At 40.2% G+C, this 25,827-nt stretch overlaps 1 protein-coding gene across 10 annotated transcripts in view; it reads right to left on the bottom strand.

Moving 5' to 3' along the window:
* The window catches only part of HERC1 (HECT and RLD domain containing E3 ubiquitin protein ligase family member 1), a 185,545-nt gene that overhangs the window by 4,952 nt on the left and 154,766 nt on the right, over positions 1 to 25,827 (bottom strand). For all 10 annotated transcript variants that reach the window (XM_027067475.2, XM_053223904.1, XM_053223903.1 and 7 more), the window contains 21 exons: positions 25,503 to 25,702; positions 25,020 to 25,125; positions 22,681 to 22,827; positions 20,592 to 20,693; positions 19,336 to 19,509; positions 17,541 to 17,834; positions 16,210 to 16,275; positions 15,926 to 16,051; positions 15,211 to 15,349; positions 13,968 to 14,149; positions 13,111 to 13,266; positions 12,273 to 12,395; positions 11,190 to 11,292; positions 9,479 to 9,648; positions 7,972 to 8,110; positions 5,846 to 6,015; positions 4,460 to 4,629; positions 4,014 to 4,179; positions 3,142 to 3,218; positions 2,094 to 2,346; positions 1,436 to 1,588 (listed from right to left, as the gene is read on the bottom strand). In XM_027067475.2, coding sequence (XP_026923276.1) covers positions 1,436 to 1,588; positions 2,094 to 2,346; positions 3,142 to 3,218; positions 4,014 to 4,179; positions 4,460 to 4,629; positions 5,846 to 6,015; positions 7,972 to 8,110; positions 9,479 to 9,648; positions 11,190 to 11,292; positions 12,273 to 12,395; positions 13,111 to 13,266; positions 13,968 to 14,149; positions 15,211 to 15,349; positions 15,926 to 16,051; positions 16,210 to 16,275; positions 17,541 to 17,834; positions 19,336 to 19,509; positions 20,592 to 20,693; positions 22,681 to 22,827; positions 25,020 to 25,125; positions 25,503 to 25,702 — 3,216 coding nt within the window. The remainder of the gene's footprint in view (positions 1 to 1,435; positions 1,589 to 2,093; positions 2,347 to 3,141; positions 3,219 to 4,013; positions 4,180 to 4,459; positions 4,630 to 5,845; positions 6,016 to 7,971; positions 8,111 to 9,478; positions 9,649 to 11,189; positions 11,293 to 12,272; positions 12,396 to 13,110; positions 13,267 to 13,967; positions 14,150 to 15,210; positions 15,350 to 15,925; positions 16,052 to 16,209; positions 16,276 to 17,540; positions 17,835 to 19,335; positions 19,510 to 20,591; positions 20,694 to 22,680; positions 22,828 to 25,019; positions 25,126 to 25,502; positions 25,703 to 25,827) is intronic.

Here is a 25,827-nt window from a genome sequence, read left to right as displayed (position 1 = left end):
GAAGGCCTCATTTCTGAGAAAGGAACAAAGCCAGGGCAGAGAAGAGCTCAGCTGAGAGTGGAGGGTCAATCCGACCTTCAAACGAAGGGCCAGCAGAAGAGCCTAGACCCCACTGTTAAACCTGGTTTGGGATCCTGGCTTTGCCTTGGGCACATCACTTCATTTCTCTGGACTCTGTGCTTTCATCTGTGAAATGGTGACAGTAACCCTTATGTTACAGGGTAACTATAGGAAAAACTGCACCTGAGGGTGTCTGGTCCCAACCTGGCCTGCAGGGGTGACCAATACATTTTTAGTCAATTATGTACTCTAAGGATTAAAATTCTGAAGAACTGGAGAAAAACCCTAGGCCCTGGCTGTTGTTAACAGAGTCACTCACAGGATTTGCTTTCACTAAGCTAAGGGATAACAGTTTTCTGACCGGACTTGGCCCAAAGCCAGAGTCAAAGAAGGAAGCAGGAGTGAAGGGTGCAGAATATATATACACTTCAAATCACTACACAGCCTTAGAGTCTCAGTATAGCTCTCAAGAAGACCCTAACATATTCTGCAAATAAAGTATTACTAAAATGGCTATTAAGGACTGTGTAACCAAAAAAACCCATTTTGGGACAAAATATTCATTTCTCTGGTCACTCATCACATTCTCATTATTTATTAAATGCTTACTACATGTCAGCACAGAACAAGAATATTGAGGATACACCATATATATATGATATGTGTGTGTGTATGTATGTGTGTGTGTATGTATGTATGTATGTATGTATGTATGTATGTATTTATACATGTATATATACATATATACACACACACATACATACATACGCACACACTTCACTCAAAGTCTGACAGGCTAATTAAAGAAACAAAATCTAAACTTTGTGGCCTAGTTCTTAGACCACAATATAGAAATACTGTGATATCTTGAGAAATTTCTAAGTAACAAAAAAGAATTCTACAGGCTATGGACCTGGAGGAAAGCTGGTCGGTAGAGATGAATTTTCAACTGGAGCTTGCAGGACTGCAGCAGGAGGGGGAAAGAGGGATTCGTGTGGGATTGCAAGACCAGTGTTTAGGGGTTCACTTGCATGGGCCCTGACTGACCCAGCTGGAGTGGGGACACTGGGCTGGGGACAGTAAGAGATACAGACAAACAAGACAGGGGAAGAGTAAGATGTTGGGGTCTAAAAGCCTGGGTGAGAGCTTGGTCCTTCAATCCAACCAGTGACCAATTCAGAGCTGTCCTAAGGCCCTGAGTAAGATGACAGGAAATTCATAGATAAGGCCTGTAAAGTCTCTGAAGAGCAGCTGAAATTCTGATACAAGTTAACTGACATGGTAAGTTCATGCATTAAAATTCAGTAGTAACCAGTTAGCTCTTCTTTGAAGACAACTGCAAACACTCACAAGCACGTTCCAAATGTCATCTCACCTGTCGGTCCATCTCATGAAGTCGATATTCAATGGCCCTCTCCACATACTCCTTCCTGTTGGAAAATGTCAGTGGGATACTATTTCCACCAGGGATTATGGGAACCATTTTGCCATCAGCACTTTGGCCAACAAAAGAATCAAGAGGAATCATCTAAAAAGAGAAAAAAAATTTTTACAAAAAGAACCCGCTTTTTTTTTTTTTTAATGTAACAAATAAAAGTAGATTACACACAAATATAGCAAAAACAGTAATAACATCAAAAATATTTTAAGGATAAAAACAAGGAATCCAGGTAGCTAATCATGCCACTTGATCAGAAGGGAATGTGCTGACTTATGAGGCTGTAGTTAAAAATTCCTCTGTTCTCAAACGAGGCTTGATGAACTCTGGTCACCCCAGGCCTCCCTCTCTCCAACTGGGCCCCCTCGCTCGCCCATCCTGGCAGGCAGAGAGCTGACAGGAGGAAGGAGCAGAAGCTGGGGTGCTGGTGTCAACTCCACCCATCGGCAGCTATGTCAGTTGCTGGGGCTGAGCTGCTCAGGCAGCAATGGGATATGGCGTGAGTTAATCAGACAGCAAGTGGAAGACTGTATCTGAGTTTTACACAGAAAAATTCTAGTCAAAACCAGCAGAAGGCAGACTGGCCAAGACTCACCTCATGGAAACTTTCCTCGGTAATCCCACTGTCTTCAATGTGAAGAATGCTGTTGAGGGTCTGCACGTAGAGCAGATCCACCTCCTCCAGGTCTTCTAGGATGAGTGGGACACAGCACAGCTGCTTCCACACCAAAGGGGCCAAGTGGAGGTCCAGAGGCTTCTTTGTGCGAATGGCAACCCCCATCAAGATCCCCAAGAACTTAAACTGCATTAAGTGTTCGTCAAGGCAGGCAGAGGGGTTAAAAAGGAACCTGCAAAATTAAAGGAAATATTTCAAATAAACTGCCTTCATTTCTATTAGAAATAAGTTATCCGACAGCTATAGCATAATCCAGACCTGTGCTGTTCAATATGGTTGGTAGTCATCTGCCACATGCGGCTATTCAAATTAATTAAATAAAATGTAAAATGCAGTTCTTCAGTGACTCTAACCACATTTCGAGTGCCCGACAGCCACATGTGCCATGGGGCTAGTGTTCTGGATAGCCCAGGGACCATATTTTGAATTATTTTTAGAAGAACCGCAAAATAGCAACTGAATGGTCTATTAGCCCCTAAGCTACCTGCTCCAGGATGCTCTGTTTCCTAAAATCATTTATCATTTATGAGTCCATGCAGCAGGATTCAAAATTCAAAATTTGGCAATACAGATAATTGCTAAGACTAAGTGCTGTGACTTAATAGCATAGCTAATCTTTCTGATGAATTGTGATGCAGCAAATTCCTTGAGGGGAGGCCATGTGGGCCTTCAGAAACACCAAATAAGTCAGGTTTCATTATCAAGTCTGAGTTTCCTCTCCCCTCTGTATGATATTTGAATTGGTCCTGTAACAAAGTCATGACGGAAGTGCCCCAGTTTCCTGACCTGTAAAATGGTAATAATAACAGTTCCTACTCCTTTGGGTTCTAATGAGGATTCAGTGGGATAACATATGTAAAGCACTGAGAACAGTGCCTGGCACACAGTCAGCACTCAATAAATGAACTATCATTATTATTATCATTATTACTGTAGATAGTCAACAAACACTTGCTGACTGCCTTACCTATCCCTATTGTAGCCCACTTCTGCAGTAGCATTGGGAGAGGGTATAAGAAGGTCAACAATACCAGTTTCAAGTTCCTGCAAAAGAAAGAACAGGTTTTTGAAAAATGACAATCAAATGCATCAAGAGAACAAACTAAAGATCATACTGAAAAGAGAATATTTTGAGGAATTTATAGTTATGTGACAACCAGGCAACTCTGTAATTTTTGTGGCTTTAATTTAAAATGAAACTAGAAACCTTCCCCATGTAGAAAATATCCTGTAGTATGCGGAAGTAACAAAGTCAATCCAGGGAAGGAGTTGGGCTATCTGTGAGCAGGGTATAGGTCTATTTGAATATAACCAACAAAGGAGAGCCAGAAGTTATTTCAGTCATAGGATTGATTAGAAAAATCCTGCTACTAAGCAAAGCAGGAAGGGTCGAGTGGATCTGGAAGCAAAGTTGTCACTGCAGATCTCAAAATAAGAACCAGTCCAAACTCTTAGTATTTGTTTTTCTAATTCCGCTAGAACCTGGCAGTTCACTTCCTTCTAAAAGCACCAGAATTAATCGGAGCACACGGGTGGTCCTGGATTTGTCTATTACATAAATGTATAAGTATGTGTCATCATTGTTTCCTCTGCCAGTATTAGAGCACCACAGAATGTGAGTCACTGGTAGATGGTTAAGCACTGACAGGTACCTTCACACATCATTTCACAAACCGTAGCTATAATTCACCTATACATCATTAACAGCGTGATTTTTATAAGGCTCACAAATGCATCCTTGCTACATTTATAAAAACATGTCAGAGAAGTCACTGAAAACAGTAAAAAACAGCCACCACTTGAGCACATGACTCAGCAAGGGACACTGCATGAATATACCTGGCACATCTCTGTGATCGTGTCATCAAACACTCCCCCAGCATCATCCGCCCCTTCACCAACCAGCTTAACCTTCCACGCTCGTGAGGGCAGACGGAGGTCTGATGCATTCAGCTTTACTACTTGTCTTGCTATCTGGACAAAGATGGGCTTACACTTCCGTCCTCTTCAAAAGAAAGGGAAAACAGAATGAAAAACAACTCTCACTAATTTTCCCAAACCACCACAAAGGTCCCTTGAAGGTATCTTCCCATCAGTGAATGAACAATCCAGCCTAACAACAGTCAAACAGTGTGCTAGGCCCACTATAACCACACTGGGCACTAAGGGAAGCACTGCCACTATCCTAGTTTACAAGTGAAGAAGCTGAAGGTCACAGAGATTAGTTAGTAATAAGGTTCATCTAAAAAAATGCTAGACAGTGAAACATACACACATATGCTAACCTGGTTGATATCCTCTTCACAGTAATTTGAGGTCCATAGTTTTTGCCTTGAACCATGGTTTTCCCTATGGAGCGCACCATTGGCAGAGTGTAGACCCTTGGAGCTAACAAAGGCCGAAGCTGTCCCTGTACAATGCCCCATGTTCCAGCATTATAATGGGATGTACTGTTCTGTAACAGAAAGTAAGCTACTCAGAAATGGAACACTCTAAGGCTCAAAAGAAATAACACCTCTCACTTTTAGAACATAATTCTTCATGAATTAAAAGCATAAACCTGGGGGCATCTGGGTGGCTCAGTCAGCTAAGCATCCGACTTCTGCTCAGGTCACGACCTCACGGTTTGTGAGTTCACGCCCCAAATCAGGCTTGCTGCTGTCAGCGCAGAGCCCACTTCGGATCCTCTGTCCCCACTCTCTCTGCCCCTCCCCGGCTTGAGCACGCACACACGCACGCACGCACTCTCTCTCAAAAAAAACAAACATTAAAAAAAAGTATAAACCTGGATAGTATTAACTTTTTACAAATACTTTTTTCTGATAAAATACATGATTATCATTTTTTAAAACTTGGAAAATACAGAAAAGGACACACACACACACACACGCACACAAATGAGTCATCCATAATCTACATTATCGCTCTCATCTATTTCCTTCTAGTTTCCGTGTGTGCATTTTTTGCATTGTTGAGAACATATTGTTTATACAATTTTTTGTTTTTCTCACTTAACTTTTTATCATCAACATTTCTCCCATGAATTACAAACAGTTTTCTAACATTTTCTTTAGTGCTGCCCAGTATTCTGTTGCCTGGCTGATCACCTATTTCTAACAATGATCTGTCAAATCTCTCATATGCCCCATGACTGGCTACCCAAAGATTTCTGACTAACAGTTTTACAAACTGTGACACATTTTGGCAGGCATGTCTATACATTACGCAAACAAACAAACATAACCAGCTTGCTTTCTTCCTAAATTACTGACTGTCCTACAAAGGCAGTCAAACCAGTTAGATTTACTTTATCTCCCCCACAGGACCCAGAATGCTCATTTGTAAGGAGATAAGGAAGTCTCCCCAGTGTCTCAGATTCATTACAGAACCACGTAGACTGTGGTGCTAACATCTGTGTGTGCTTAAGTTTTAAAAATCACATCACATATTGGACTTTACAGAAAATACATGCTTAGCCATTCATACTTCCTTGAGCTATGGACAAACCAAAGCATTGTGTCCAGCAACACAGTTATTAGTATCTGGACTATCGCTAAACCAGCAACAAAATGGAAACAGAACTATTGCCTTTTCTACATCTTTTGGGAGCTGAGAGTAAAAAGTGTTTTCCTGGGACCTGGAGAGCAGTGCTTCCCAAGCCAACATGTTACCTGGTTGTTGGGGCTGAGGTTCAGTAGCCTCCAGGATGAGTACATGAGGTCAGAGAAATGGTAGAGCAGCCGGAGCCTGGCCCTTGCAGTGTGAATGCTCACCTCCCTCAGCGCCCCATACTGGGGGGGGACCGCATCGGGCAGGCCCAGCTGCAGAGGTACCGACACACCTGCCCAGAGAGCAAATGGACACTTACAAAGGAAAATGCACTGCTTTCATTTTGAGTATTTGGAAAATTTTCAAACACACAGAGAAGGTGAGATAAGTGTACAATGAACACCCATTCCTACCACCTAAGTTCCCTAATTATTATTTGTCTATATTTGCCATATCACATATTTATCAGTTCCTCTCTCCATCAGTTCACCTTTATTTCTTGATGCATGCGTGTTGGTTTTTAAAGCATCTTTTTTATTTATCATTATGGAAACTTTTAATTTAATTTAGTTTTCCATTTAACTATGGGGCCTAAACAGTTCCTTCACAAGAAAACAAAAACACCCCAAATTCTTCCTTTCATATTCAGTAACTGCCATCTTCATAAAACACAAGATGTAAGCCAGGACTAGGTAGGCAATTCTGGAAAACGGAAATGGGCAACTCAGCAGTCACTTCCCACACTCACTAGGGATCTGAGAGAAAGTGACCATGACAGAAGGAAAGCTATGGGTGCATGGTTTATGAAGGCTTTGTACTGAGGAATAAGAGCTCTGCAGAAGCAAGGACTGTAAGGACCACATTCATGGTGAACCTCTTATTAAAAATGCATAAAAGAGTAAACATACAACACCCTACTTATTTGAGTTTTGTGTAAATAAAGATTTGTACAGCTCAGTTCCCAGCTTATTTTTATTCTAGTTAATTTTATTAATATTATTAGTAAAAGCTAACATTGAGTACTTCTATGTGCTGGGCACTATTCTAAGAGTTTCACACAAATTGTTTAATCCTATAGCCCTTTACAATAGGGGCTATTTTTATCCTCATTTTACAGACAAGGAAACTGGGTCTGAAGATCATTCATTCAGCTTGTAAGTGGAGAAGCTAGGATTCAACCCAGGCAATGTGGCTCCAGAGTCTGGACTTTTAACCACCACACTGCATAGCCTCTCTCCTGAAGTGCAAGTGAAATCTCTCTGGAAGATGAAGAGGACCCTGAATACGTGGAATTGTCAGTGTGTGCATAGCACTGCTCATTCCAGATTCTGTTAATCAGAAACCATCTCCTGCTTGTTTGGCCTCTACTTGGCAGTCCTCATTTGCTCTCTAAGGATACCTATCTAGAAGAAAAAATTCTCTACGGTGAGTCTTCCCCAGGGACCTCTGGCTTAGAAGTAGAGGTCAGCAAAAAGGGAAGAGGATACTGAGTTCCCAGGCACAAGGTTGCTTTAGGGAAACTCTAGTCTCTTAGACACCAGAGAATGGTAGAAATAACGGGCTTAAGGGCCTGGAAGAGAAACAGCCCCAATATCAAAAAAATGCTTAAGAATGATAAATGCCCCACATTTGCAGGGAATGGAAGATGGACCCAATCTGGACAGTACTTGCTAGGATGTTAAGTACGCAAACACACATTTTCTTAGTATGTTTTTGTAGCTTTATAAGGATTTAATAATAAACAAAAAGGTAGAAAACTGCCTATCGGTCCTACTACATGCTGGAGTAAAATGGCAACATTTTTTTTTTCTGTGTCAGTGCACAGACATCATGTTTCAAATGGTTAACTTGGGGGGGGGGGGTGTGTGTGAAGAATTTGACAGATGGTCTCAGACCTTTTAATCTTTATTCCTAACAGCAAACCTTAGAAAGTTATGATTCATCACTTCTCTCATATAAATATGAAAAAACACTTAGTTGCTGCTCTAAAATTGTACATTTTTGCCTAAGTGACAGGTTTTTTTCTTTGGCGGGGTGCAGAGAGGGAGTGCTTTGTGTGAGGTCTGCAGGAGCATCACCTGCTATCAAAGTATTTACAGTGCTGGCAGCACAAAGACTGCTTTGGCTGGGTGGGGAGACCTGGCGGTTTCAGAATGATGCCTCGATGCAGTCTGAAAATGGCAGGCAGACAGAGCAGCTGGGCACTGCTGAAAGAGAAGCTGCAGGAGAAGGGTAGTTCATCCCTCACCGGGTGCTCTTGGCGGGACAGGTGGCGCTGTCCATGCAGCACTGTGGCAGCGGCCAGCTGAGATCTGCCGGACATTTTTCCCTTGCAGGACTGTTACCAGGGTTGGTTCTCGAACATGGTTGGTGTGGCCTAAGCCAAGCTGGAAATAAATTACAAAAATACAGAGCCAATTACAAAGAGAAAGAGAGGAAGTCAAGATGATGAGATCTGCCTTAGGTGGTAGCAGATACAAATAAATATCTGTACTAACCAACATCAAAAAAATGAAGTTAATTCTGATTGTCTCTATCAGAATAGTCCTCACAGCTCAGACTGTCTCCTAAAAACCAAGCTGCAACAAGGCTATTCCAAATCTAGCAGTGAGTCTTAATGACTGAACACATCCTTGGATTCCACTTCTAGAGAGGAAATTAATTCATGAATAGTTTAAAAAAATAACAGAATGATCTACACAGCTTTTATTTAAAACACACTGATTTCCTTTTAAGATGGGATGCCTGGGTAACAATAAATAAACAGCTATAAAAACGTACACAGAAGCAGATTCTCATCTCCCGGTCTCTGTTCCTAGGGTGTGACTAGACACCCAGTGCTTCAGCAGCTAAGCACCTTGACATCATTAGAGAGAATCATGTCAAGACCCTGCCAGTGACCTCCCTAAGATGTCTTCAGCATCAACTCTCTTCTCATTAAGACACTGTGCATGCAAACCACAATGATGAGCAGCTTCCTCATCTGTTAACATAGTGATGAGGTGACCACAGAGTCACCGATGAACAATGGAGACCTTGAACTTGAGGGCCTCTGGCTCTATGGGCAGACAGACCCAGAGAGGATTTACGGAGGAAGGGAATGTGGCTCTGCACGCAGGGCTGAAAGCCACTGTAGCAGCAGGCATCCTAGACATCTCCCACCCAAATCTGTGTCTCCTCCATATATAAAGTAGGCTGAATACATCAACTTCTTGAATCTTTTCTCAAGCTCTTAGAGGCTCAGTTTATTCCTCTGTAGAACAAGAATGACAAGACTTCCTGCAGAAACACAAATATACTATGGATACCATACTATGTACAGTACTATGTCATATTATTAAACATAAAAGTATAGGTTCATTCTTTCCATTTTCCAGATTAACTGATGCTCCTAGGACCTAATCTCACCCATTACCATAGTAAAAATCATGATGATGCCAATAGCAAATACCCCTAAAGTGCTGCTTACTATGTGCCAGGTACTTAATGAGTGTAGATACACACACATACTCAGTTAATTCCCTTAACTGCTTTGCTATACCATCAGATTTTTTTTTAAACCATGGTGTAATGCCTACTTGGTCACAATCAAGAGAGACACATACACAACTGGACTCACAAATAATTCAGTCCGTGTCAAAGTGATATGTGTGAGGCATCGTGGTAGATCTTATGAGTTTCCTAGCTTATCCCTTTACCAAACGAGGAACACTGTCAGATTTCTAGAATATGAGGCAAGCAAGATAAATATTTACCTGCCCTTCTGAATTGCTCCCCCAGGCATACACATCTCCAGTTGATGCCAAAGCAAGAGTGTGCTCAGCTCCAACCGCCACATCTTCGATGACCACTCCAGCCAGCACAGGGATCTGCTGTGGTCGGTTATGATTGCGAGCACGCCCCTCTGGCAAGCCTATCAAGCGATCTGAAGAAATAGAGGAAATTTATGGATGGCATACAACAGTCCTTTATGTTTTCTAATGAGTTCTCTAACTTTTCTGGTGGAATGGCGATGACATATAGAACTCTTTAGAGCCAAAGCTGCTATTCTGGTAAGGTATACTGGATTCTGAGCGGATGAAGTTTGAAATTGTTTCTTTGCAAAATGTCACAGACTCCTTATTCATAAAATAAATAAATCTAAAATTAGCAGCTTATTTCAAACCAAGAGGCACCTCCAGTATCCTCCTATTTGAGAGGATTGGCAGGTAGTTAAGAAAGGCCCTACAGTTCTTGTACTCTAAGAAAAGACGTTGCTCAACTTGCCTTGTCCTCAAACTGCCAGCCAACTTCTCCCTTTCCCTCTGCTGCCAAACTTCTAGAAAGTGCAGGCCAGCCCCTGTTACCCCATGGCCTCTAGAACTGTTTGGTTTGGCCACCTCCTGCAGCCTACCTTCCACTCTCACCACTACACTGAGACTGTACTGTCAAAAGCCATGAGCAGCTCCTAACTGCTTCTTCTCAGGCTCCAGCCCCTGGAGGTCCACATGACCTTCTGATGACCTGGCCTCAGCCCCCTCCCACCCTGCAGAGACTTCTCACTACCCTGGCTCACTGGCAACCTCTCTTTCACCCCTTTCAAAGCCAACTCTCCCCAGTCCTCTTTCTGTGCTCACCTGCCCTAGAGTTCCATCCAAGTCTTTTTATTCTATACTCTCCGTGGGCTTCCTGAGCCTGTTAACATGGTTCTAAGTACTATTATTGTGCATTATGCAAACCTACATCTCCATATCCAATTTCTCTGGAGTTCCAGATCCAAATCCCCAATAACTTGCTAGACATCTCCATACATACACCTAGAGTATATGGCTCCAATTCAGTATGACCTTAACTAAGTTCTTACCTACTTCCAAACCAGCTTCCTGTCCTCAGTTAGTGGCATTAGAGTTCTTCCAAGATTAGAAAGCTCATTCACGACTTATTCCTTCCTCTTCCCCTTCCTCACATTTGCCTTACACCTTCCTCAGTCACTACAACTTGCTAAGAAGTTCGATTTAAGAAGGTGAATATACTGCCAGGGAATCCCACAGTGGATGACTCGACTAAGAACCACTCAAGATCTGAACCCTGAATGCCTGTGAATTCCTAAGACCTGAATCCCCAGTCCCTGAGAGGGCTGGGGAATCAGACAGGATCCAGAGGAGCTCTGTTGGTCAAGAAGTGTTTATGGCAGAACAGTGGAGGGAGAAGAAAGGAGGATGGGAAGGGCTTTGGCAGGAACTCTTCTAGCAGGATCAAAGGCTCTGGTATGACAGACTATCAATGGGGAGAAGAGTTTGTCCTTATGACAAATTTCATGAAAAAGGAGCAGAAAAGTAGCTAGTGAGTGAAGGTCACAGTGGCCATTCATCACCCAGAACAAAACACAACTCAATTTAGAGCACTTTCTGTAAAACTGGAAGGCAAATGTTTCTGTAATACATGTGTACACAAGACAAGTGAAGTATTGCCTGGAAAATGCCTCACCTTGACCAAAGGTATACACATGACCATCTTTGGTTAATGCAACAGAAAACTGAGTTCCACAAGCAACCTTTTTTATTCCAATTCCACAAAGGACATCAACTTTCTGAAAAATATAAGCGTAAAGCACATACTTTAAAAAGAAAATAAGAACACTTTTGAATTTGCCTACTGGCCTGTATAAACAAGCATTGTCTACTAATAAAGATACTAATTGTCACCTACCTGTCTCCACCCAAATTCACACTCCTAAATTGAATCTGTGGGAGGGAGTGTTGGGGACAGGGGCATTTGACTAAAATCCCTAGGACCCCAGGTGAGTGAAAGCATTTCTCTAGGCAACAGAGACCAAAGAGAATCCTGTGGCCTTTTAAATAATACTGCAAGACCATGTCCACGGGCTGCTCCCAGTTAGGCTTTTTCTACTTTCAGAGGTGATAATAACTGCTTTATATGCACCCCAGAGATGGTTTCCTGGCTTTCCACATCCCTAGCGCAATATTCAGCAGTCTAGATATCAAGATGTTACAGACTATATATGATAGGGCATCTGGAGTTGAAGATACATATTAAATATTCGTAAATCATGCTGCTTGTTAAATGTGTTAGGAAAACCCACTAAAAGAATTGCACAGAAGGTCTTCTGCAGAGCCAAGAAACCTGTAACATACTAGCTTCTAATTTATTATTTTCTGCATTTCCTTTTTATTATTTTTTAAAAGGAGGTATATACCTCTATAATTCAGTGATAATAATAAGCTAAAATGGCAGCTGCAAGCATAAGGTTACAAGATTGTTCATGGTTCCCTCCATAAGACACCTTGGAGACATGTTTACAACTATTTCTTCTCTACATGGGAGATAGTCCTACATTGTTCGGCCTGTGTATGGAGACACAGGCTTCTCCATGCAGAATTTTTACATTCATTTTAGCAATTAATGGCTTATTTAAAACCAAGATCCAAAATGCTGGACATTTAAGAGTAAGTAATAGAAGTTTCCAAATTTCATTACAAGTTTACTAAAATGTTAAAGGTAAATGATTTTCCAAGTAAAAAGAGGCACTGACACAAAGACAATACTGACCTGAGGGGAAGATTTTGCAGTGGAATTTCCTAAGCCTAGTTTTCCATAGTCCCCATCTCCAAAAGCCCACACCATGGAGCCGTCTGCTGATACTGCCAAAGTGTGGTTTAAACCACAGGCCACCTGGAGAAATAACAGGGTACTCAGTAAGACAAACACATAGCACCTAAACCACATACCCGCTTCCGAGACTTCGGCTATATATATTTGTATTTTTATTAATTTCAGGACTTTCTGCATATGTTAACCAAAATGTGTAAGAAAAAATTCCTAATGTCCACAAAGAAAAAAATAACTTTTTCTTCCAAGGCAAAATCCTTTAAATACCTGTGGCTAACTCAGAATCAGAGAGCATAAAAGAGGAAAAAGTACATATGACTAAAAACATTTATACGTCTGAGGAATGATACAGGAAAAGATAAAAATATCTCCTTGTTCAGAGATAGTCTCAATGTATACAGGACAGGGACAATATTGCTTAAGAGCAGTAGCTACCCATGATGCTGCACTTCAGCCATCTACTTCAAAACTAGCAGACAGCAATGACAAAAATCTGTATTGTTTAAAGGTTTTATATCAAGTTGTACTACAGAGGGGTTTTTAAAACACTCATATCCTGAATTAAGGCTTCTATATGTTGGTCACATTGTTTGCCTTAAAATGTTAATTTTCACATTGGGAAAAAAAATCATGACAAATGATCAAGTACGCCAAACAAAATGTACATGAGGTTAAGTAGAACTGGTGATTCTAGTCTTCCTGAAAGAACAGAGTCTCAGTGCACACAGAGGAAATACGAATCTACGACCATGAAACATATTATGGATTTATTCCTTGCCTGTCCAATCTGATATCCCTCCAGTGCAGTCACTCTCTCTGGTAGTTTTTTGTTAGAGGTGTTTCCAAGACCCAGACGACCGTAGTCACCATTCCCAAAAGTGAACAGTTTGCCGTCTGAAGTTACCACTGCTGAGTGCTTGAAGCCACAAGACATCTACAGACGGAACCAAGAAGAAAAAAAAAATTAAGAAGAGAGTATACTAAGAAATAAAGAACTCCGTCATTTTCGGGTAATAATATAGTAATAAACTTCACTGACAACTCTGGGTCTTCAAGACCAGTATGTCCGACCTGCCCAAGTGGCCCTCCTGCTCCTTCAAATCTTATCGCCTCATCATCCTCAGGAAGACCAAGCTGAAGAGCCTACATTGGAAGAACTGTTGCTATCCTGCAGCTGTGTACAGATGACCTAGACCACGTGTAACAGTAAATGTGGAAATGCTTTGTGAACGCTAAAGTGCTAGGCAATTTTACATTAATCACTAATTGACTTTCCAGAATATGTGTACAACTCAGCCTTGGTAACAATAATGGTAAATGGAAAGCTTTTCATTCAAACTAATACTGTGTCCAGAACTATGGGGCAGAAGCTAAACCCCACTGTTTTTCTTCCAAGGACCTGGAGTACCCCAGCCTGGGCCAACCAGCTGGTTCAGGAAAAAGGACTCCATTCTAACACCAAAGCCCATTCAAACTTCTGACAAAGTCAAGAATGAACAACCAGAAACAGTGGATCTCTTGTAATGATTGTATCATGTATTTTTACCATTATCTCCTGTTACATGAATTTGAGAACCCTATTCAACAGCTAGTGTATTTTCATTCAAAGGCAAACTTATCCATGTCCTGCCTGACCTGCACCACTTCTTCTCCTTGTAAGGCCTCGATCTGCCTGGGGCGCCGCTGCCTGTCGCTGTTCCCGTGGCCGAGTTTGCCATAATCGCCATCTCCCCAGCTAAAGACCTCACCACTTTCAGTCAGGGCCATTGAGTGACCATCAGAACCACAAGATGTCACCAACTGGGTCACCACAAATCCTGGAACAGAGCAGAAAGAAACCCAACAAGAATCACTGGATGTTAAAATTCTTTAGTTACAGCTGCTACAGAATACTCTTAGAATGGAAAAACACCAAAACTGCACTACAGTAATAAAAACAATGTCTTTAATTTTAAATCACATTCGTAGCCATAACTTAGTAAATTGAGAGCAGTCCCATAAAATAATGATGACCAGGAAGGAAAGGAGGGTGACGGAAACAGTCAGTCATTAAGGACTATGTTCTAGCCACTCCTATAAATGCTTTACCTGGATTATCTCTTCTCTATTTTCACATAAAACCTACAAGGCAGATATTATCATCACCACTTTTACAAATGGGTAAACCAAGTCACAAAGAGGTCTAGTATAGCTTGTGCAAGGTCCTAGAGGCAGGACGTGGTAGTTCCGGCCAGGAGTCCCACCTTCCCGTCCCCACTGCTGTGCTCTTCACACTTAGATCCCAAGGAAGAGAACTTAGAACTGTTTCGGAATTGGTTCTCAACTCATTATTACTTGTATGCTTTTAATACAAAAACCCTCTTTGCTCTCTTGTAGGCTTTGGAGTCAGTAAAAGTTGACTTAAGGAACAAGCCAGGGGCTCCTGCAGTGGTTTCTCCAGGGATATACTTTTTCCAAGTCAGAGAACTCTGACAGTCTTTGACAGCACTCTGAGAACTCTGTAAAAGTCTTTCGTACATTTGCACATATCCAAAGAAACTGATTTTTACTCTTAAGGAAACACATGCATGATTATTGCTATCAATAGTTGCCTAATTTCAGTTTTGTAATTTTATAAGAATTTGTTTACAACAATCTTTATGGGTCTTAAAATAGTTATTTATATCACTGAATTCTAGCACTGCCATGAAAAATAGCTTGCAAAATAACAGCTTAAAATATGGAAATCAGGCTGTACATCCTAAATGAGAATCTAAATAAGTGAAAATCCTATTATGACTTTATCCAGCAAAGGTTTGAGATGAGTTCCAACATAAGCAAACATTCCTATGGTTAGTCCATATTTTCTGACCAGCTTTTTAATTGAGAATAATTTTACCTTGTAAGGCTGAAATAACTGTCAGCACATGAAGGTCATCTGAATTTCCTTGCCCCAATCTGCCATAACTTCCTTCCCCACAAGCCAACACTGTGCCATTGGCCTGGATGACAAAAGTACAATTCTGACCACATATGACCTAGTAAAGAAACACAGAACTATATTATCCTTCATTATACAACCTTAACACTTAAAATGATTCTACATATACTTAGGATGCCTGTATTAATTATTTTATCCTTTCACTAAAGGGGATGAGTTGAAATAAGTATGGGGTTCCTACAAGCCCTTGATTGTTATAAAACTGCTTACTTAAGGAGGTGTAGGAGGCTCATCGGACTATTTAAAATCATTTAGAACTATGTGATCTACAGGAATTTCAGCCAGCTGTGCGGCTGAAGAAGAGGAGAGGGGTGTTAAAGAAATCTAGCTAAAAATCCCTGTAAGTTAACGGCCCTCAAACAGAATCAATAATTAGGAGCATGTTAACTTCTGTAAATATGTACTAGGCTGGTCTAATGCTGATGCACTTGAAAGCAAGAAAAACTTAGAAAATTAACAAAAACCCTAGAAATCTTTTATTTGGAGGCTATACATGACTTTGTTCAGTTATTCCTCACCACAGATTACACAATGGAAAAATTTTTTTTAATGGCAAGGGAATCAGAATTGTTAGTTCCCAAGTTTCTTCTCCATTTCTTTACCCAGTAGTTACCTGTTGGGCCTGTGAGAATGAGGGAGCTGCTGCAGGTACCATAACATTTCTTCCAGCTTCTGCAAGCTGTCCATGCCTGCCAGCACCCCACAGGTAGACATCACATTTACCTCCCAAGTGCCAGTCCTGGAAAACCACAATCATCTCAAAATTAGATTCATTCATTCATTCATTCATTCATTCATTCAAGTATGTGCCAACCTCTAAGAGAGACATCAGGTGACAAACACACACTTAAAATCAGAAGATTTACTGAGAACCACCATTTAGTTATCTTTACTGACCTCAGGTCTGGATGTTGCCCAAGACATAATTTGTTCATCCATGCCATTAATCCATTTACTGTTATCCTGTAAGACACAATAAACACCAAGATGAATCTTGCTTAATCAAAATGTATCTTTGCTTAACTAAGTCTTCTTTCCATAAAAGAACTTAGTAATACTGTGAAATTAGGAGGAGTTTTACAATCACACCAAATTTGACTATGCATGTTAATATTCTCCTTTATCATAAACAATTTTACTATCTACTATCACTATCACTAATACAATGGTGATTCGAAGCTAACCATTTATGTTTTCTGAGCACCAACAGGTACAAGAGTCACCACCCCCACGAACTAGCTGTACAGCAGTAGCAGGTCACTTCATCTTTCCAGGCTTCAATTTCCTCATCTACAAAATGACAAATTTGGGGCAAATGGGCTCAGAAGGACTCTTCTTAAATTAAAATTATATTTTATATCTATAAATAAATGACCTATACCTCGATAATTTCCCTCAATTCGTATTTCTGTTTTATACTGTATATTTATGTATTCAAATGTTTGTATGTACAAATATATATACATTTTTTAACATTTATTTATTTTCGAGCGACAGAGAGAAACAGAGCATGAGCAGGGGAGGGGCAGAGAGAGAGAGAGGGAGACACAGAATCCGAAGCAGGCTCCAGGCTGTGAGCTATCAGCACAGAGCCTGATGCAGGGCTCGAACTCACAAACCACGAGTTCATGACCTGAGCCAAAGTCGGATGCTTAACTGACTTAACTGACCCAGGTGCCCCCCGTATGTACAAATCTTAATTAAGCAAATATATTGTTAGATCAAGCGCTGGCCTGCACTATCTACATAGGCATTTTATCTACATCACAGTTTCTATATCTAGACACTCTCAATTAGAATAAGAAATAACAACTGGAATGCTCTTCTATATTCTTACTTTATGGAGATTAAAACATGATTAGAGTGTCAAATAATTCAGAGTCTTTATGTGGAATAAATCTCACAAGATGACCCAGGAAAAGATGCTAAAATATGTATAAATGAGGTACTAAACGTGGCACCTATGGAGAAAAAGTGAGAAAATATGGGACTATGTCATTGAAAACCAACAAGTTTACAGGTGCTTCACAGTTCTCCTATAAACAATCTTTGTCACCATAGAGGGCTGCCATAAGACTGAAAATGACTATCTGAAAGCAAAACATTTTAAGTTTATCTAAGGGCATGCTTCTAGCTATCCAAGCTAGGAAATCCTGAAGGTCTGCTACTTGCTAAACATCCATGATACAATCTCAGCTGCATATAACAGCAGCTAATTTTAGGCTTACCATTAGGAATGTAAGCTCATCCTCTGGAACAGGCTCTAGATCAGGAACAGTAAAAGATTCTGGAAATTGTGCTCCGTTGGTCAGGGCTTCAGCAGCTTTTATGGTGGTTGAGAAACATTCTAACCAGGCCCACTCATTTGGATTCCAGGATGCTGGGTCAGGGAGGCAGTTCTGGTGGTGTGGTGGCACTGGAGGGTTACATAACAGCTGATCCAAATGCAGTCCCACAGCGAGGGAAGCCAGACACTGCATGTAGGGGCTATGAACAAGCTGATCGCCACAAACCACATGAGGCTAAGAGGAAATACAAGAATGTTAAGTTGAAGAGTCTGTACCAAATATTATAAATTAACCTACCAGGCACCTGGATGGCTCAGCCCGTTCGTTAAGTGTCTGATTCTTGATTTTGGCTCAGGTGGTGATCTCATGGTCGTGAGATTGAGCCCAGCATTAGGCTCCACACTGGCCGTGGAGCCTGCTTAAGATTTTTCTCTCTCCCTCTGCCCCTCCCCCGCTCACACATGTCCTCTTTCAAAAGAATTAACCTGCTGTATTCTGAAAATCTGTAATTGTATTTTTTAAGTTTACTATTCTTTTGCACCTGAAACTAATATTACTCTGTATATTCAACTATAAATAAAACTTTAAAAAATAAAAACAAAACAAGAAAAAGTTCAGTTCTTTAAGATTTTTACTTTGAAATAATTTTAGATATACAGAGAGTTACAAGAGATAGAACAAGAATTCTTGTAAATCCTTCACTTAACTTCCCCTAATGTTAACACATAAACATGGTGCATTAATCAAAACTAAGAAATTAATATTGGCTACAATATTAACTAAACCACAGAACTTTATTTGGTTTTTCTACTAATGCCCTTTTCTGCTTCAGGATCTAATCCAGCACATCACACTGCATTTAGTAGTATATTTTCACTCTATAGTTTTTCATGAATAATAATGATAATGATAATAAAGGTAAAAAAGCAAGTAACTAAACCAAGGCAACCTCCTCCCTTCTCACATTTCCTCCTTTACAAGAGAATCCTGGTAGCCATCAAAGGAGATCGCTCTTCTGTGGCCCTCCCTAACTGTGGCAGAGCAATTCTGTGAGACTCTGAGTAATTCAGAAAAGAGAACCTAGGCAAATGCATCCGTGAAGTTAACTGGGCACAGTAACAGTTGACTGTATTAATATAGCTTGGCTGAAAAAGAAGGAAATAACACCAAACAGCTCTGCCTAGGGGCAGCACACAGTGACTACTGAGGTCTGGAGGACAGACTACACAGTATCACAGCCTGGGCTACAGCTCCAAATTCCATTATTCCTCATTCTAGTATTTTAAGGACCCTACTCACTTCAGCCTTAGCTCTTCTACTTAACTTTCCACATGGATTCATCTGATACACAGAATGTTTACTCCAACATCCATATCCACCCCCATCTCTCAACTTCAGGATGGCAAAACCACACAAAAATAGATTTATGGGTCACAAAAGATGATACTCTGAAGGTACAGGTATTTTAAGAAGTTTTGGAGTGAATAAGTAATCTGAAAAGAAATTATACCAACACTATACAAATTTGAGGGTTATTTTAAAATTTTACTCCCACTAAAAGTAAAAGCAGGCTGAGGATTATTCAACAACTGTTCTAGACATGACTTAACTTTATTTGATTCTACCAAACAGCCCCACTTATTTTCCTTAGACCTTATGCTCTTAATTGCTATGCAATTCAAATGCTGGAGCAGCAGTCATGTGCAGATCTGTAGCAGTGAGTGTAATCGGTTACCTTTTCATAGGCATACTGCTCCTGAAGCATCATGGGTAGCCGCTCCAGAAATGCTCTCATGCAGGGAGCCATATTTAATCCCAGAACACCCTGCTGTTTCAGTGCTGTCCTACAGGTTGCTAAAACATGATTGGCGGCAGCCCATTCTGCTGTACAATTCACGACCAAAACATCCTGTTGGAAAACAAATCATGCCACATAGTTATTTAAATAAAAGATAAAAGAGAGATCATTCTATTACCATTCATATCTGAAATCCTTCCAGTTATTCCATTAAACACGTCTGCTTTTTGGACATTTTATGCTGTACCTTTAATGCTTATCGACTTCAAAACATCCTAAATTTTGCTAAGTAAAAACCAGTGAATAGGAACCATAAAATTTGTGAGCTACCTTGGCTTTGCTGATGCTCCTTAAAGAGACAACATTAATTCTTTGCTGTTTCATAGGACTTGCAGGAAAAGGTACCCAGTATACTTCCAAAGTCTGACATGACCACAGGGGTACTATAGGAAGGAGTACTCTGTCTGCTGAGGGACACATCTACAGGACAAGCAGCTCGGCTCTAACTGTGGCTCTATGATTTATCTATAAAGGCCACTACTGCCTTGGCTCTGAGTCTGTATTTTACTGTTTATACAGGTTTAGAGCTCAATTTTAGTATCTTTTACCTACATAAAATATAAACCAAAGCAGCACATTGGCTCTATTCATTAAGGGTATGAAGAGCAAGACTGCAGGAGATAATGTCATCTCTGACTTACTTCGCAGAAAGGGGCTAGTATGTATACACGTATACATATTTGTGTGTGTGCGTGTGTGTATGCAGTAAGTATTTTTTTAACTAGAATATTAAATTTGAAAGTCAAGATACATTTTGTATACTTGAGTTAAAGGTCTTTGGGGTGGTCCTGTGGTCCTACTTTTTAAAGAAAATTCTTTTGAGACAATTTACTGTTATCTCAAAAGTCATGGCAGAAAGTAAAAATCCACTTTATAACTTCCAATGGAACTTAAGTCGTTTGATGATTAGGCATTTCGCCAAAATCTAGGGTATGGTAAGAAGAGTACTAGATTATAAATCAGGAGGCCTGGGTTCTAGTTTTCCTTCTGTCACAAAATAGTTGTATTATCTTAGGCAAATAATAATCCCCTGGATATGAGTTTTCTCCCCTGTAAAGCAGGCTACTTAGACTATGATTTCTAAGGTACCTTACAGACTTATCCCCTACGATTTTAGAGAATTGTAAAAGTACCTTCGATCTATTTGAGCAAGCAGCTACCCCAACATCTGGAATCCATACTGTCGTCTGAATAGCTCCAGAGCCTATCACTACAGTTTGCAAGACAGAGCCATCCTAAAATGAGAAGTAGTTATATTAGTACACATTACTCAACCTTAGTCATTATTTACATTTTTTTTTCATTTTATTTTATTTTTTAAATTTACATCCAAGTTAGCATATAGTGCAACAATGATTTCAGGAGTTCAGGATTCCTTAATGCCCCTTACCCATTTAGCCCATCCCCCCTCCAACAACCCCTCTAGTAACCCTCTGTTTGTTCTCCATATTTAAGAGTCTCTTATGTTTTCTCCCCCTCCCTGTTTTTATGTTATTTTTGCTTCTCTTCCATTGTGTTCATTTGTTCTGTGTCTTAAAGTCCTCATATGAGTGAAGTCACATGATATTTGTCTTTCTCTAATTTCACTTAGCGTAATACCCTCTAGTTGTATCCACATAGTTGCAAATGGCAAGATTTCACTTTTTTTGATTACTGAGTAATACTCCATTGTATATATATACACCACATCCTCTTTATCCATTCATCCATTGATGGACATTTGGGCTCTTTCCATACTTTGGCTATTGTCGATAGTGCTGCTATAAACATGGGGGTGCATGTGTCCCTTCGAAACAGCACACCTGTATCCCTTAGATAAATACCTAGTAGTGCAATTGCTGGGTTGTAGGGAAGTTCTATTTTTAATTTTTTGAGGAACCTCCATACTGTTTTCCAAAATGGCCGCACCAGTTTGCATTCCCACTAGCAATACAAAAGAGATCCTCTTTCTCCGCATCCTCGCCAACATCTGTTGTTGCCTGAGTTGTTAATGTTAGCCATTCTGACAGGTGTGAGGTGGTATCTCCTTGTGGTTTTGATTTGTATTTCCCTGATGATGACTGATGTGGAACATTTTTTCATATGTTGGTTGGCCATCTGGATGTCTTCTTTGAATTCTTTTTTTTTAACGTTTATTATTGAGAGACAGAGAGACACAGAGAATGAACAGGAGAGGGGCAGAGAGAGGGGGAGACACAGAATCTGAAATAGGCTCCAGGCTCTGAGCTGTCAGCACAGAGCCCGATGCAGGGCTCGAACTCACAAACTGTGAGATCATGATCTGAGCCAAAGTCGATCCCCCAACCAACTGAGCTACCTAGGCGCCCCTGGATGTCTTCTTTGGAGAAGTGATTATTCATGACTTTTGCCTATTTCTTCACTGGAATATTTGTTTCTTGGGTGTTGAGTTTGGTAAGTTCTTTAAAGATTTTGGATACCAACCCTTTATCTGATACGTCATTTGCAAATATCTTCTCCCATTCCGTTGGTTGCCTTTTAGTTTTGCTGATTGTTTCCTTCGCTGTCCAGCAGTTTTTTATTTTGATGAGGTTCCAAAAAGTTCATTTTTGCTTTTGTTTCCCTTGCCTCTGGAGATGTGTTGAGTAAGAAGTTGCTGCAGCTGAGGTCAAAGAGGTTTTTGCCTACTTTCTCCTCGAAGATTTTGATGGCTTCCCATCTTACATTTAGGTCTTTCATCCATTTTGAGTTTATTTTTGTGTATGGTATAAGAAAGTGGTCCAGGTTCATTTTTCTGCATGTCACTGTCCAGTTTTCCCAGCACCACTTGCTGAAGAGACTGTCTTTATTCTATTGGATATTCTTTCCCGCTTTGTCAAAGATGAGTTGGCCATACATTTGTGGGTCCATTTCTGGGTTCTCTATTCTGTTCCAATGATCTGAGTGTCTGTTTTTGTGCCAGACATTTTAAATTTACACACTTCACATTCACAAAAACATTTTAGAAAAAAATCTATATACTCCAGTGAAATTTAGCAACGTCTAATTATATAGGTACTACCCAATTTTCTGGGGCCTTTTCTAGATGACTTTAAAAATATATCAGTAAGAAAAATTAAAGAGTGGAGAATTCTGAAAGGAGTTTCTTCAGTACCCAAAGTATTAGTACACAAAATACTCCTAGGGATGGTTGGGTTAATTTTTACCATATCTAAGTTAATGCATAAACATTTCTTAAGATAAAAATAACATCTGTACTCTTACCCTTAAAGACCAAATGTTCATGAGCCCACCTAGTCCACCAGACACGAGGGCCAACCCATCAGAACTAAAGGCAACAGTCCGGACAGGGGTGATGTGTCCCCGCAGCTGATAAACACATTTGGCTCCGGCTGATTTCCTATATCCATCCTGCAATTCATTTTGATTTTTAGCATATATTGAAATTAAAACAAACTTATAGATTCAAGATTTATAATTCATTCTTGGAAATTTTATATTTCAGTAAAAAACTGGGCAAGAGGGAAGGACAACTCTCTCATAGGTTTACCTTGAGAAAATAATAAAGTAACAACGTGGTTCTCCTTGGTTCCTCTGAAACTGAGTTCATATTTTTTGACACCCTTCTAAGTGAATTTCCTATTCTTCAAACCGGCAGAAATTACAATTGTAAGTTCCAATTATCCCTCAGAGATAGAAAAATCCTAACTTCTGCTTTTTAATGAGTGTTTTAATTTTTAAATTTAGCTTTATGTAATTTTCATTTTTAGCTCCTAAAATTCATGAATTGCACATGTTGGTTCTATATAAACAGGCTCTTCTTTTTGATGGCCAGTGGTTCTGTTACGTGGTGTCTAATTTCATGTTTGCATTGTTGCATCTTGCACGTTTTAATTTTTTTAAGTTAATTTATTTGGTGAGGGAGGGAGAGAGACAGAGACAGAGAACACGAGAGGTGGAGGGGCACAGAAAGAGGATCCCAAGCACGCTCTGCACTGTCAGCATAGAGCCCAAAGCAGGGCTTGAACCCACAAACCATGAGATTATCACCTGAGCTGAAATCAAGAGTTGGAAGCTTAACCAACTGAACCACCCAGGTGCCCCTGCCTTGCACGTTTTAGAAGTGAGATAGGTGCAAAGGGCTACTCTCTAGTACAAACAGAAAATCAGATTTATCTTTAGTGCCTCCACTTCCACTTCTTTTTCATTAAGAAAAAATTTTTTTAATGTTTATTATTATTTTTGAGAGCAGGGGAAGGGCAGGAGAGAGAGAGGGAGACACAGAATGAAGCAGGCTCCAGGCAGTGAGCTGTGAGCACCTGTCAGCACAGAGCCCAGTGTGGGGCTCGAACTTACCAACTGCAAGATCATGACCTGAGCTGAAGTCAGATACTTAACTGAGCCACCCAGATGTCCCTCCCAATTCTACTTCTATATTTTCCTCTCATTAGTGAGCTATTTACCTCTCCCTCTTAACCTCTTTGTTCCTGTCCTTAAGCTCCCTCTTCCTTCTAGTTATGACACTGTATATTACCAGATGTACTTATTTATCCAGATATAACATAAGGTATATTTCTTCCAGGGGTATTTGTATCATGAGCAAAAAGAAAGAGCAACAGAAGGTGCAAACCATTAGCTCAGGGATGCCATATGACTGGCCACCAAGTATTTTAAAGAATTTTAAGTCAGGTGCCAATGTTTAATATTGGGAGATTTTACTTAAAATGCTGGGCTTCAGGCTTCTGGCTTCTATCAGGAAAAAAAGACACAATCTGGTAACAATAGCCTCATTTCTGGATGGCGGCAATCAGCTCTCTGGCAGCCATGTCCTTTATAGAAAGCATGTGTGTTTCTAGGTTTTTTGTTTTTACCCTCTCCACACCAACTCCCAGCTTTTTGAGTTTATGTTGCTTGTTTAGATGGCCTTATAAGCATCTATCTGAATCTGTAAACTCCTTTTTTTAAATCATTTTTTAAAAAATGTTTATTTATTTTTGAGAGAGAGAGAGAGAGAGAGAGAGAGAGAGAGAATGCGATCCGGGGAGGGGCAGAAAGAAAGGAAGACAGAGACTCCTAAGCGGCTCTGTGCTGTCTGCACAGAGCCCAGTGCAGGGCTTGAACTCACAAACTGTGAAATCATGACCTAAGCCGAAATCAAGAGTGGGACACTTAACAGACTGAGCCACTCAGGCACCCCCTGTAACCTCCTTTGAAGTTAAAGGAATTGTTCTTCATAGGTGGAATGTGGTATCAGCAGCAGATACTTTGGACAGGGGTGTTCCTGTGGTGTTCCCATTTCACTGTACCAAAGATTTAGGACTTCTCTATCTGTAGTACCAAATAATATCCATTACTATAAATGATCACCACTCAGTGTATCTTGAATGTCTCACATTAACAAGCAATCATGCCGTCCTGACTTATAAAAAATAAGGCCAATTCAGAAAACACACAAAGTATGACAATTATTCATGTTTCCCTAATGGATCTTGCCCTTTAAGATACTGAGTAGTGAGTATATCAGTAATCAAAGGAGGATTACTTTGATAACACAAACCATCTTTGGTTTCAGATAAGGTCTTCAAAAGCAGCAGAACATTTACCTGGCAATTTGACTCCTGGTCCCACCATCCTTCTGAACTAGTCACACTGGTCTGTGTGGTATCTTGTGGAATACGCCAAACACATACCAAGCCACTCTGACAGCCACTTAAAAATTAATCACGTAAAACCAAAAAATGTCAATATGCAGAAGTAAATATACTTTCAAAGAGCAATCAATTAAAGACCTGATAAAACTGTTACAATATTATTTTAAAAATTATTTGCAATAGGTATATGCTATAATCTTTTACAAGAATTACAAGAAGAATCGATATTCTAGCAACATCACACCCAGATAAGGAGACTGCATTCCAACTTCCATATTTTGCCTTATTTCTCTAAGGTAATCTTATGGAATTATACATTATAAGAACAGTAACAGGCAAACTGTTTAAGACCACTGAAAAGCCATATTTAACGCAAGTAACAGTCCATAATAATATAAAAATTAAGACACACACACACACAAATTTATAACATACGTAGCCATCAGTAAATGCAATTTGGATCCTTTCCCTGGGAGGCTGCACCAAGCAATGCCATTTACAATAGAGGGATGGCAGAGTGAATGTAGACAGCGCCAGCATCCTGAAATAGGCCCCCAGAGTTTCACATTTTCTTCTTTGGCACATGTCATAAGAATATGACCTGTTGGGTCCCACTTCATACTAACAAGAGTATCCTTAAAATGACAGGAAGAGAAAAAAAAAATCACAGTAACCGTCCTTCACAGATACGTAAACTCAGTAATTTATGACCTATACTTCCATTACTCAATTATTTTGAAATCAACATTTTATGCAAATA

The sequence above is a fragment of the Acinonyx jubatus genome, chromosome B3 (genome assembly GCF_027475565.1).
Source record: "Acinonyx jubatus isolate Ajub_Pintada_27869175 chromosome B3, VMU_Ajub_asm_v1.0, whole genome shotgun sequence".
Classification (NCBI taxonomy): domain Eukaryota; kingdom Metazoa; phylum Chordata; class Mammalia; order Carnivora; family Felidae; genus Acinonyx; species Acinonyx jubatus.
The sequence above is the reverse complement of the archived record's forward strand: the minus strand, read 5'-3'. Positions and strand labels throughout refer to the sequence as shown.